The 13784-nt window shown below is 38.4% G+C and overlaps 1 protein-coding gene and 1 pseudogene across 3 annotated transcripts in view; one reads left to right on the top strand and one right to left on the bottom strand.

Moving 5' to 3' along the window:
* Positions 1 to 13784, bottom strand: part of POLR2B (RNA polymerase II subunit B) — a 49087-nt gene that overhangs the window by 28712 nt on the left and 6591 nt on the right. For all 3 annotated transcript variants that reach the window (XM_089911975.1, XM_022563229.3, XM_089911976.1), the window contains 7 exons: positions 9930 to 10042; positions 9585 to 9804; positions 9046 to 9204; positions 5226 to 5390; positions 2936 to 3132; positions 2653 to 2772; positions 1682 to 1868 (listed from right to left, as the gene is read on the bottom strand). In XM_089911975.1, coding sequence (XP_089768101.1) covers positions 1682 to 1868; positions 2653 to 2772; positions 2936 to 3132; positions 5226 to 5390; positions 9046 to 9204; positions 9585 to 9804; positions 9930 to 10042 — 1161 coding nt within the window. The remainder of the gene's footprint in view (positions 1 to 1681; positions 1869 to 2652; positions 2773 to 2935; positions 3133 to 5225; positions 5391 to 9045; positions 9205 to 9584; positions 9805 to 9929; positions 10043 to 13784) is intronic.
* LOC111171511 (coatomer subunit zeta-1 pseudogene) lies at positions 10272 to 11150 on the top strand (annotated as a pseudogene).

Raw genomic sequence — 13784 nt, 5'->3', positions numbered from 1 at the left:
ACTCTCCCGCTTTGATTTGAAAACCCAAGAATGCTCTAGCTCCTTCCACATACACATGCTCTTTTCTCCCTGTCCCTTTGTTCAGGATACTAAGTTTTCTCCAGTTTTCCTGTGAGCTACTGGTTCTACCCTCCTCCAAGACTTGGGCTATTTCCCAACTACCCTTCAAGAATCAGCTCAACTGTCACCTCCTAAAGAAAACACTTCTTTTCACCCTTTCAGCCAGTGCTTAATGCCTTTCTCCAGCATTCCCACAGAGCAGGTGTGCACAGCTCTCATTTAATACTCACTGTATCATGTTGTAATATCTGTTTACATCTATGAGTATAGACTGTGAACTACTGAAGATCAAGGATCATGTTTTATTCATTTCTGTATCTCCAGTGTGTGACAGAGTGCCTGGCACATCTTAAGTCCCAGTACACACACTGAACTGAATTGGCAGGATGGCGTTTATCATAATTCAGCTCAAGGCAGAATGAACTGTACATGGACTAATGTTTCCTCTAATAGATGGTAAGCTCGAGGGCTGGAAGAGCATCTCATTCAACTCTGTGAACCCAGCATCACAAACACCAAGTAGACTCAACAAATCCTTACTAAACTAAAAGGAACTAGAAATTTAACTGGACTATAAGCATCCTTCCAGAATTTCTTAAAACATCTAGGTTTCTAGGAATCAGGAGCTTAAAGCTGGTGTCTGAATGCCAAATTAATCAGGTGATGCTGGTATAGGCTAGTTTAAAAAAAAAAAGAGGGGGAGATCCCCTCCATAAAGCTAGACATATACACTATAAATTTTCAATCTTACACGAAAATACAAAAAATAAATTAAAAATACCTAGTGAGACATTTTTGTAAAAGGTTTCCCCCATTACTCCTGAGAGTAGCTATTGCAATCACTGTACATGACAACAGGCCAACATAGAGAAATCACTGTTAGAAGTATTACATTTTGCAAAAAAGGAAGCAGATGCCCATTTATTTTCTGGGTATCAGCTTCTAATACAGAGCTTTTAAGACAGAAAAACTGGGACTTCCTTGGTGGCACAGTGGTTGGGAGTCCACCTGCCAATGCAGGGGACATGGGTTCAATCCCTGGTCCGGGAGGATCCCACATGCCACGGAGCAACTAAGCCCGTGTACCACAACTACTGAGCCTGCGCTCTAGAGCTTGTGAGCCACAACTACTGAGCCTGCGTGCCACAACTACTGAAGCCCACGCACCTAGAGCCTGTGCTCCGCAACGAGAAGCCAATGCAACAAGAAGCCCACGCGCCGCATGAAGAGTAGCCCCCGCTCACAGCAACTAAAGAGAAAAGCCCGTGCACAGCAACGAAAACCCAATGTAGCCAAAAATAAATAAATTAATTAAAAAAGAATATTTAAGGCATTTAAAAAAAACAGAAAAATTTCACAAACATGGACTGTCTCACCTCCCAAGAAGCTACTCGAATTCATTAAATATCTTGATGCAAGTCAAAACTTTTAAATCTCTCTTAGTAATGCTAACAGCTAATTTAAGAAAAATTTCACTTTCATAATTCAAAAGCCCCCAAGTACTTTTATATCTGACCAAGAAAAAAAAAAAGGCAAAACAATTTACATTCAGTGAATGAAAGATTCTATTAGTCCCATAACATTTTCTTATCAAACCTGTAGTCACAGTTAACATCCGTACCTGAGATACTCCAGCTCTGGCTTGATGAGCTTTCTTTTGGTCACCCCAGTTCCCAGTAGCTAAAGAATATTTTAGGCCATCAGATATAATCCTTGTTTTAATTGCCAACTCCAAGTTAAAATCCTTTCCTCGATCAATGAACTTCTGGGCATAGATCCGTACTTCTTTAAGCAAATTCTTAAACATTCTGCCCAATAAAATGTTTTAAACATGTAAAGGTCTGCAATATGCATCCTTAACAAGGACAATATTGCCCACAAGGGGGCAAAAAGTGGTTGAGGTAGAGGGAGGGAAGCGTTATTACTTTTTATATAAAAAGCACAGACGTACATATGGTACATAAACATATACAAGCAAAGCAATTAGAGAAAAATAGTCAAAAGAGGCCCCTTAGTGGGGCAATAACAAAACGAGGTTGAAAAACACTAATATACAACATAATAAATAACAGAACACGTACAAAACATTGCTAATATTATTTCTGTATTAAATTACCCACATTATTTTTACAAATGTTTTTCTAATTATAGAAGTATTATATGTTCATTATAGAAAATATGGAAAATATAAAAACATATCAAGAATAAGATAAAAATCACATATAACCCCAATACTGAGACAACCACTGCTAATACCTTGATAGACTTCCTTCCAGCTTTTGTTTTTATAAACTGCAAAGCAGAACTAATAAAAATTCCAGTATCAGCACTTAGAAAATCAAGGCAATAATTCAGCTTTCTCAAATGCTTTGTAAAGGTAGAGAAAACGTAAACAAGTTATAAATTTCCTCACAATCTTGAAATTCTCAAATTTGAAGTATCAATAGAACTAAACTGGGCAAGTGGCAAAGAATGTAGCTACCTTCATGTGTACCCAATATGGATGCCAAGATAGTTTAGCATCTCAAGTGCAATAACCAATCTAAAGTGAAATCTCTCTACTTTTAACAATATCATTCTGTAATTCCTTACCCTCTAAATAAGAATGCAAGTAGTGGTCCAGCAAGGTCCAATCTTTTGTTTCCATAATGATCTCTGTCATCTAATTCTCTTCTACCCAAAGCTGCTAGCAGCAACCTATGAACCATGTACCTTTAAAAAAAGAAAAGAAAGAAGTAAAAAAGAAAGCACATGGTTTGGGATTTTTTTTAAACTTACACATTAAAAACATCAATTTTGACATTTTTAGCTTTAAGAAAAATTTTATCTCAACCACAGCTTGACAAAGAACTTAAAACGATGAAATTTGACATACCCCAAGAAATAAGCTTTCTTGGTCTCACAAAAATCACTGACGCCAACATGAGGGAGCATTTCTTTCTGTAATACTTCCTTTGCATATTTAATCCTTTTCTCTTTGGTGACACCAGGCTTTGCCCCTCTTGAACCAATGAAATTTAGTGCGACATTCTGTTCTTGGATGACAAAAGCTTCATCGAGAGAAGGTTTAACCTAGCAGTTAATTTAAATAAAAATTATTTTCAAATTCATATCTTTACTTTAAAATAAGGCAACTGTCACTTAATTTGTTAAATATCCCTATGAACCTAACTGAATATGCAAATATTTTTAGAAATTCAAGGAATCACAAAATCTTAGAACTTGAAGACACCTTAGAGATCTAGGGACCTCTGAAAAAAATCCACTCATGAGCACAATTATACTTTCCAGAAAAATACAAATAATTCCATTATAACAGAGCACAGTGAGTCTTGGGGATGTTTTGTTTTTTACATTTTAATGAACAGTAGCTTTAAAAAGTTCCTTTCAAATATCTAAAATCAATTTAGAGAAGTTTAACACTCAAATTAAAATTTACTAAGTCTCAAATGAATAAATGTGTCATACTGTTTTCAGCCTTGGTTTAAAAGGTTATCTTTTAAGTATCTAAATACTTATTATCTTTAAGTTTAAAAAAAAAAAAGCATATGACTATTGCCAAAAATCTAGCCAGAATCCATTTTTGTCATGTAACCATATCAATAAATACTCTAATAACTAAAATATACTCCACCTTCTTTGTGACCGATGTTTAGCCTGTATTTTACCTTATTTCTCTGTAGTCTTAAAGACTCTGGATGATTCAGGACAACTTTAAGAATATCAACTACTCCTTAGCCAAGGATCATCAATGGAAAAGATTGATAAGGAAATGCATATTTCTCTAGACTCAACAATCCTTCCCACAAAAATAATAACTTTACAGTGGCGGAACCTAACAGACGGTACTGTGAAATTAACATTACCAATAATGGGACAAAATAAAATCATATGACTCCTGATGTGATGCCCTGGGAAGCACACAATATGATCTCTGTATTTGTCCTGCCAGAAAATGCATAAATTGAATCAAATCATGAGGAAATGTCAGAAAAACCCAAATTGAAGGATATTCTACAAAATAAATGGCCTATCCTATCCAAAAACTTCAGTGTCATGAAACACTAAGGAAAAAGACAAGGGAAGATTAAAAGAGACTAAAGAGACATAAAAACAACATGTAATACATTATCCTAGATTGGATTTTGAACCAGGAAAAAAAAAGAAATGCCATTAGGACATGATCAGGACCACTGACATAAACCTAAATAAGATCTCCAAGTTAACTGTATGTACTGCACTGAAGTACCAATTTTAAAAATTGTAATACTATGATTATGTGAGTAAATATCCTGATTCTTAGGAAATATACACTGAAGTATTTAGGAGTAAAAGGGCATGATGCCTAAAACTTACTCTCAAATGATCCCGAAAAAAACAATGTGTATATATAGATAAAGAGAATCCTAAAGCAAATGCAGCATTAGGTAACAACTGCTGAAAATAGGTGTAGAGTATACAGGAGCTATTTGCAACTTTTCTGTAAGTTTGAAATGATTTCAAAATAAAAAGTTGTTTAAAAAAAGAAGATATCAACTACATTTTCCCTTTTTACTACACTGCATCAGACTAGTATGCTTTTACGATTTTCCTTACTACTGTTTCTTCTTGCTGCTGTCAATGAACTCTGACTGCCTCTAGTTTTCATGTCGATTTTACAGAGAATTGTCAAGAAAGAAGCCAAATGGACATATATACACTACCAAATGTAAAACAGAGAGCTAGTGGGAAGCAGCCGCATAGCACAGAGAAATCAGCTCGGTGCTTCGTGACCACCTAGAGGGGTGGGATAGGGAGGGTCGGAGGGAGGGAGATGCAAGAGGGAAGAGATATGGGGATGTATGTATATGTATAACTGATTCACTTTGTTATAAAGGAGAAACTAACACACCATTGTAAAGCAATTATACTCCAATAAAGGTGTTAAAAAAAAAAAGGTAAAACAGAAAATTAATTCATTAAATTCTGGCATTTATATGCCTTTAAAAAAAAAAATAAGAAAGAAGCCAAGGCAGGGCTGAAGGCTTTCACTACACAGTAAACAGCATGGGGTTTGCAACAGCTAAACTGATCTTCAGAGCAGCTTTCTACTATGTTTTTGGATTAGCAACAGTAACTTTAAACCTCTTGAAAAATGCTATGAATACATTTTCCTTGCACATTACCATTTCCATCATCTCTGGATCTTCAAAATCATAAATAATATGCTCTAAAATATCTCTGTCAGACACAAAACCTAATGCTCTGAACACAATAATGATGGGAACTTCTTGCTTGATATATGGTAGGGTTGCCACAATGCGCTGACCAATAGCACTCTTTTTTGCACCCTAGAAAAATAAAAAATCATTAGAATATGAGAATACAGACGTTATAGCCATATATAAACATCAAAAGAACCATTTTACATACATGTTCATTGTAGGTATTTCAAAAGAGGCATGCCTTTCATATTCTAAGGAACGTCCTATGGCTGCTTTTCAAAAACCACTGCAAGAGGTTTACTTATTTGATGGATAGGCTGGTCATCTGAACCTGAGAGGACTTCCATTCTCTACTCTCTGTCTGCCAAGATCCTCTAGAACTGCCCCAGACTGTATTTGGAAATGACCTTTGGCTGCAGGTATGAACACAGACCCCCCCCCTCGTCCTTTCCCCCAACCAAAACAATTAAAAATTTTGGAAGAAAGAAATAGATGAGGGGAAAATAAGAGAGAATATACCTAGACAAATGTGGAAAAAAGCTAAGCACAGAATGAAAAATAAATACTAACTCAGAGTTGGTCTGTGACATATCTCCAAATATGAATAACATTTCAAAATCAACAAACAGCCTCTCTCACATAAGATTCTCTTCCAATTTCTCCCTCTTTAATTGCAACACAGAAGTGAAATAAAAGTTACTACACTGGCATACAAACACCTGGTTTCTCAATTTTAATCAAATTTCTTTCCTTCAATATCAAACTCTATCTTCTCTTGGCCTCATAACCCTACATTATCATGGTCCATCTCATAAGTTTCTGTTGCCTTCCTCCTCCTACTTCAGGCCTCCTTCCTTAGAAACCTTAACCTATCTCACCGATGTTCAGTAACAACTTTACATAAAGGACAGGTGAATCTTCATCTTGACCTTTTTCCTGTACTCTCAACCCTCCCATCCCAACTGCCATTTGGCTGTTTCAACTTAGTTTTCAATTATTCCATTTGTTTCATCATAGACCTTTTTCAGAATACACAAAACATTAAAAAAGAATGCCTACACCATGCACCACGCCCCCTCCAAACCTTTTGTCTAAAAATGAACTCACTAGGTTCTTTCTAAAAATCAATTCTTGGACGTTCTCTATTTTATCTAGAACCTCAGGAGAGAACGATAGAATTTTTTTTTTTTCACGGCTGTCCACATGCTGCTGATACTTATAATCACAATGTTGGCAGCTCAGGCAGACTAGTCATCTTTTTGGGTGCACACACTTTAGGAGCCTAATAAATACAGGAAATTCAGTGGCTGAGAATCCTAATTTCACTCCATTGCCAGCAAGCCTCAAGGCCCAAGGCAAGTAATTTGTAAAGTTGGAAAGGTGAGGGAAGGTTTCAGATTGTTTTAAAATAGCTACTGTGGGCACTAATGGACATGATAATGAAGCCCTTGGCAATGATTACACAAAGCCTGGTGGATACAAGGAGTTGTGAGATACCAACTGTCCCATACTTAGCCAGGGTTGACTACAAAGCACTCCGAAAGCACACAGAGTATGGGAATGGGCAGTTGGCTACATCTTTTAGCCACAACGTCCAAGTCGACAGAACCACTATGAACAACTGTTTGTGAATTAAAAAAAATTAAGAAGACTACACAGAGGGAGTTCCCTGGTGGTACAGTGGTTAGGACTCAACACTTTCACTGCCGAGGCCTGGTTTCAATCCCTGGTCGTGGAACTAAGATCCCGCAAGCCGAGTGGCAAGGTCAAAACAAAAAAACAAACAAAAAACCTACACAGAAATATACATGTATACTGAATTTCAACAAAATAAAGACCATACACCTTGATTGTTCACTTCATTCCCTTTAAAATATTATCCTTTTAATTTTATTTCCCATGATTAATAAGACAAAGACCTTGTGTTTTTGCTCAGTGATTTTCAACTCTGGCTTCGCATTAGAGTACTCTGGGGAATTAAAAACAACAGCAACATGGGCACCAACAGCAATTTAGGCCCGATTCCTAAATTGATTAAATGAAAATTCTGGAAAGAACCAAAGAATCTTAACTGATTCATCCTCATATCAAACTTATCACTAAATCTAGATGATTTTCCTTTCTTTTGCCCTCCATAATCCAGGCCAATGCTTATCAACAAAGAATGCACATCACAATCACCTGGGGATCTTTTCCAAACACTTGTACTTGGGCCCTATTCTACCCCCATTCACAAGTAAAAACCATTTTAATTCTTTAAAGCACCTATTCCACATAGGATTTTAACTTCAGGCACTTAAAACTCTCTAATGTTCAAGTTCTTCTTTATAAAACTTATTAAAGTGACATTAGACTCTGCAGAACTGTTTATAATAGAGCACAAAACTGGAAACCTAAACATCCATCACAAGGGAAATGGCTCAATAAATTATGCTATATCTATGCATGGAATACCACAGCTTAGAAACAATGATCAACTGCTGATCTAAACCTGTTTTTAAAAGGTATCAGCAATGTTCAAACAGTGTGCATAGTATGCTCCCATTTGGTTTTTTAATTTTTTAATTTATTTTTGGCTGCATTGGGTCTTCATTGCTTCAAGTGGGCTTTCTCTAGTTGTGGCGAGCGGGGGCTACTCTGTTGCGGTGCACGGGCTTCTCACTGCAGTGGCTTCTCTTGTGGCAGAGCACGGGCTCTAGGCATGCAGGGTTCAGTAGTTGCAGCATGCAGGCTCAGTAGTTGCGGCGCGTGGGCTCAGTAGTTGTGGCATATGGGCTTAGTTGCTCTGCGGCATGTGGGATCTTCCCAGACCAGGGATCGAACCCGTGTCCCCTGCACTGGCAGGCGAAATCTTAACTACTGTAAAACCAGGAAAGCCCCCATTTGCATTTTTTAATTAAGACTATTTCTGGATGGATTCATGAGAAATTATCAAATCAGCTGCTTCTTAGAGAAGAGATCTGGGGGTCAAAGGAAGACTAATTTTTATAGTGTACACTTTTTTGTACTTTTTTGAACTATTTAATGTGTATATATGACTTATTTAAAAAAATTTTACAAATAAAAATGTACATGAAATTAAATAGTTAATTACAACAAATTTCCAGTATAGTTGCAAAGATTAAATCAAACAATCTGAGTAACATAATTGGCACATAGCAAACAGTCAAGAAATGCTATTATTAGATTACATTATTGTAAGTAACATGCCCGTGGTAGGTGGCTTCTAAGATGGTGCCTAATGATCCCTGTCTACTACTACTACCTTGTGTAGTCCCCCCGCTGAGTATAGACTAGATGTACTACTGATTTGTATCTAACAAAAAGAACATGGCAAAAATGATAGGATGTTGCTTCCAAGATTAAGGTGTAAAAGATGGTGATTTCCACCTTGCTCATATGCTCTATGGCGCTGCTCAATTACTCCCTCTGACAAGCAGGTTGCCATATTGTCAGGGGCTGTATGGAGGGGAGCCATGCAGCAAGGAACTGGATCTTGCCGACAGCCATGCAAATAAGCCTTATGATGATGACTGCAGCCCAAGCACTTTGTTTGCAGCCCTGTGACCAGAGGACCCAGCTAATCCATATCCAGACACTGTGAGATGATAAATGTTGCTACTGGAGTGATTTATTACACAGTAATAAGTAAATAATAAAATGCCTACCATACAACACTGATAATATGCTCCAGAAAAACTTTCTGACTAAACATGCAGCCTGGTAACTTACAAAACTAGACCAAAAGGAATAAACCCAAATAGCATATAATAGTCCATACCTGTCCTCCTCTTGCCAGCATGCTAACCCAGATAGTACTGGTGGGTCGAGAAGAATTCTCCAGACATGATCTACACTCTCCTGTGTAGGCATATTTAGAATCCTTTTTGGCAAACACATAGACTGTGTTTGTTGCCATTTTCTCTTGAGCAATCAGAACCTATATGGACAATAAAATTACAGCCATAAAACCGACGAGGTCTTTGAATTAGAAAGAACAGTGAAAGCTACATCTTTATTTAGTCTGACTGTATAGGCTCACTGAAACATCAATTCTTGAACTTTACAAACTCCATTTTGCATAAACGCTTCACCAAAACATACAAGCTCAAACTGACCAAATTTCTAGTGTATATTATTGGGTTGACCAACCCAATATATATAACTAAACAAAGTTTTGGTTTAATATAAATTCGGCTGTCACCTCAATAATTCAACTGCTACTTCCAGATTATACAAAAGTTTACTTTTTGATTTCAACTTTCATGATTAAAATCTAAATCATCATTTGGTAATTAAAAAGAAATTATGCTACTATACCTTTTCGGATCCATTAATAATGAAGTAGCCACCAGGATCCAAGGGGCATTCATTTAACTCACAAAGATCACGATCTGTTAAGCCATTCAATAGGCAGTAAGTTGAACGCAACATAATTGGAATTTTTCCTATAAAAGTTTTCTGATGCTGTGTCTGAAGTTGTTCTTCGCCTTCTTTAATGACTGTTTTTGTTATATCAACATAAAGTGGAGCAGAGTACCTTTGAAAATAAAAGTAGATCACAAGTGAATACTAAGGTGATTACTAAAACTCTCAACTGGCTAAAATTTTATTTTCTGAATCTTATTTCAATATCAGCTGCTGGAAAAGAAATATCTTTCTTACGTGAGATTTCTTAATCTGGCCTCATTTGGCATCATCGGTGATGGAGCACCATCTCTTTCCCAATGGGTAGGCTTGGAGAGGTAAATTTGTTCGAACTTCAGCAAGTATCTTGGCTAAAATGAAAACAAAAACAATGGAAAAGGGTAAATAATTTTTTTCCATAAACGATTTAATGATTCCATTTTAATCAACATTAACATTTTGAGTAGAGACAGCTCTAGAAAATGCCAAAGTTAATCCACTTTACTAAAATGGTGACTCTCCCAGGGCAACATTCATACTCCACAAATGTCAAGTTTTATACTTCATCACTTTTTAAGGTGGAAGACAAAAGGAGATTTAATGTATCACAAGTAAATAAAGACTAAGCTCTGAGTTCATATCAAACAACTGAAATGGATTTGCATTAATGATCTGTATAGCTGTTTCATGTGCCCTCTCCTTAGTTTAGGCCAGGTTAACAAAGTTATCAGAAAACAAAGAAAAGATAAATTCATACAATTAGAAGTGTGTTCTAAACTAATCAACAGAAGATAGAAAAAAAGAAAACCTAACTCTTCAATTAAAGGTACAGAAGACATCGGTACCAGCTATGGGGCAAGACAGACGCACTGATTTTGGACCCCTCCTTGTACACTGTTAAAGCCATTCTGACTCTGGACAATGATGGAAATAGATTTTTCGCCAAGTACTGCGATGACAGCTACCTCGGTGTCAAGGAGCAAAAGGCCTTTGAGAAGAACACTTTCAACAAGACCTGTCAGACTGACACTGAAACTGCCCTCTTGGGAGGCCTGACAGTGGTATGCAAAAGCAGTTATCGATCTCTATTTCTATAGGATTGGCAGCTCATACGAAAATGAAATGATGCTCATGGCTATTCTGAACTGCCTCTTCTTCGACTCACTGAGCCAGATGCTAAGGAAAAATGTAGAAAAGTGAGCTCTGCTGAAGAACATGGAGGGGTTCTTCTTGGTTGTGGATGAAATCGTAGATTGAGGGGTGATCCTAGAGAGCAATCCCCAGCAAGCGGTACAGCGGGTGGCATTAAGGGGAGATGTCCCCCTTACAGAGCAGACTGAGTCTCAGGTGCTGCAGTCAGCCAAAGAACAGATCAAGTGGTCACTCCTTCGGTGAAGACCTCACTGTTCCTGGCTCCATACCCCCTCAAAAAATCCACATGTCTGCTGTGACTTCTCATCCAGTCCCCCAACTAATGCTCTCAGAGTCAGCTCGGGGATCCCAGGGATCCTTAGATCTCCATCCTGTCTGTGGCTGCCTCCCCCACAAACCCATATACGCTTCCCATTCCTTCGCACTCTTTTTTGCAGTTCCGGGACTAAAGCTCTCAGCAGATTTTTGGACACAGGGCAGTGGAAGAACCCTCTTCCTTTCTCAACTGGATTATGCTCCCATGCTTTCCTATCCCTCATATTTTCTCCCCCACTTCTGTGCCCTTTGGCTGCAGCTACACTTCAGATCAAAGCAGGAGAAAGAATGTGCTGAGTGTTTTCCTCCCTTTGTCTTTACCCTGCCTTCATCCCAACAGCCCATCAAGGGGAGGGAGAGCAAATTCTTTTCTACAGAATGAGTGGGGGTGGGGAGAGGCATATCAAGTCTCAGCCGCAGCCCTACATGCTGGCCTCAGTATTTTCTCCCATTCCTTCTTACTGTCCAGGACTCCAGCCTTGGAAAAAACCTTGGAAACAGCTCATAGGCAGGGGACAGAGTGGAATAAGCAGTGATTTAAATTTAATGGAGAGGGCCTATAACATTCTATATTTCAGCCACAGCTGCATGTTTTACCCTGATCCTGGCTTATAGTTTCAAAACTGCTGTGGTCTGTGCGTACCCATTGTGGGAGCGTCCATCTTTTTGTCCGATACCTTAACTCTCCACCTTCATTACCTGTGGGATCTCTGCCTGGCTTGTCCTCTCTGTGCCCTGGAGCAAAGCCAGTCCCTGAACTAAAACTCCATTGTAGTCTTGGGAAGAAGAGTTTCTGCTCAGAACTGGAGACAGGGTGGAATTGATGACTTGGGCCTCTGGGATCTCTCAGTCCCCTTCTCCCCCTCTCTTGGCATTTCATTCTTCTGTCTTGGGTCTGAGATATCTGCTTAACCCTGTCCTCTCTCTGCCTCAGCCTTACATCCAGGCAGTAGGTCTGGTCATCTAGTCACCTCCCCTCCCTAGGTCACTGAGAGAGGTGCCTCTCTTCAGAAAACTTTTGGGATTTGGATTTCCCCAGGAAGGCAGAGGATGGCACACCCACTGTTGGGTCTCATCTCTCCCCTTGACCCAAAACTTCCCACAAAAATGTCTCAAGAAACCCTCCTGAGACTTAGTGTTTTGCCCCACCTGCCAATTCTCCAAAACGGAAGTGGGGTGGATAACCGGGCATCCTTGGGGGGCATTTTTGTGTAAGGGATGTATAGAGTCAGGATGACAGCCACCTTCATATACTGCTCTGTGCAAAGAGGAATTTAAAAACACACAGAAAATCCTAATTACTATTCTACATAAAGGAGTGAGAATTTCCAACCCTGGCTGACTTTAGCTCAGTCCATAGTTAAGAGAGAAAGAAAGGAAGAAAGGAGAAAGAAAAGTTTTCAATTAAATATCTATCTGCTACCCAATAAAACAAGATCCATGAGAACTTTCCAGAGCTAAATGGATAGTGGATTTCTCTCTAAATCAAATATCAGAAAAGGAAAAGACGGGACTAAGCAGACCACTAAAGGAAAATTATTAATACCCAAGTTTCCCAAACTGGAGTAGGTAAAGAGCAAAGAGAACTAGTGGTGATAATGAACCAAAAGGAATTCAGCCATCCAACTACTCATTTCCACTATTACCCTAATCTAGGACATTATTATCTGAAACTTCAGCTATTCCAAGATTTTAATCTGACTCCAGCCTCTTCCCACTCCAAGTAAACACCATTTCCAAAGTAACCTTTTAAAAATAATGCTTCATGTACATTCTTTGACAATCTTTCCACAATGCCCCATGACATCCAAAGCATGTGACAATCTGGTTCCATCCTATCTTCCACGAACACCTATCAAAAACAGATCAAACCAAAAACAATATACTGACTACTGTGGTCCCTCTATTCCAGCCATAAGCCAAAAACACAAAGTATTTTTGCTGAAATGATTAAATATCTTTTCCCTAACTAAGACAAACACCCTTCACAGTCAGCTTAAGTCCCTCCCATCTTTTCCACTAAGCTCTGATAGCCAAGCTTGAGAGATCTCTTTGGTAGTACTTATTCTGGCACTATGAAGCTGCTATGTTATATTGTTATCTCTCTTGTTTTGAAAAGACCATGAAGAGAAAACGTCGTAAGTATAGGAAAAGCATTTTACACCCATTTTTCCAACACAGTGCCAGAAGAGCCAATTATTTTTGTTCTTAACAGCAAAAGTCTGTGCAGCACCTCCAACTAGAATGAGAATAATACATTAGCCCTTACAAGATAAGCTACAGAAAAGAGGGACTGAACTGGCAGGAAATAATCTCTCCCTCTGTCTAATTCTACTTCTTCTCTACCTCATTTTTTTTTTAGCTTTCCCTGTCCCTCAAGGCCCATCATGCTGCCTCTCTACTCAGAAACTAAGGACATGGGAGTTCCCTGGTGGCCTAGCGGTTAGGATTCTGGGCTTTCACTGCCGTGGTTCAGGTTCAATCCCTGGTCAGGGAACTGAGGTCCCGCAAGCCAGGCGGCACAGCCAATAAATAAATAAATAATGTTAAAACAAACAAACAAACAAAAAAACTAGGGACAGTCATTTTTTGGACTACACAGTTATTTACAATCACTCATGTAAAACTAGATTCTAAAATGATAGC

This window comes from Delphinapterus leucas, chromosome 5 (genome assembly GCF_059928025.1).
Source record: "Delphinapterus leucas isolate spDelLeu-1000000601 "Yukka" chromosome 5, BTC_Dleu_Yukka2, whole genome shotgun sequence".
Lineage (NCBI taxonomy): Eukaryota > Metazoa > Chordata > Mammalia > Artiodactyla > Monodontidae > Delphinapterus > Delphinapterus leucas.
This window is presented reverse-complemented; position numbering and strand designations above follow the sequence as displayed.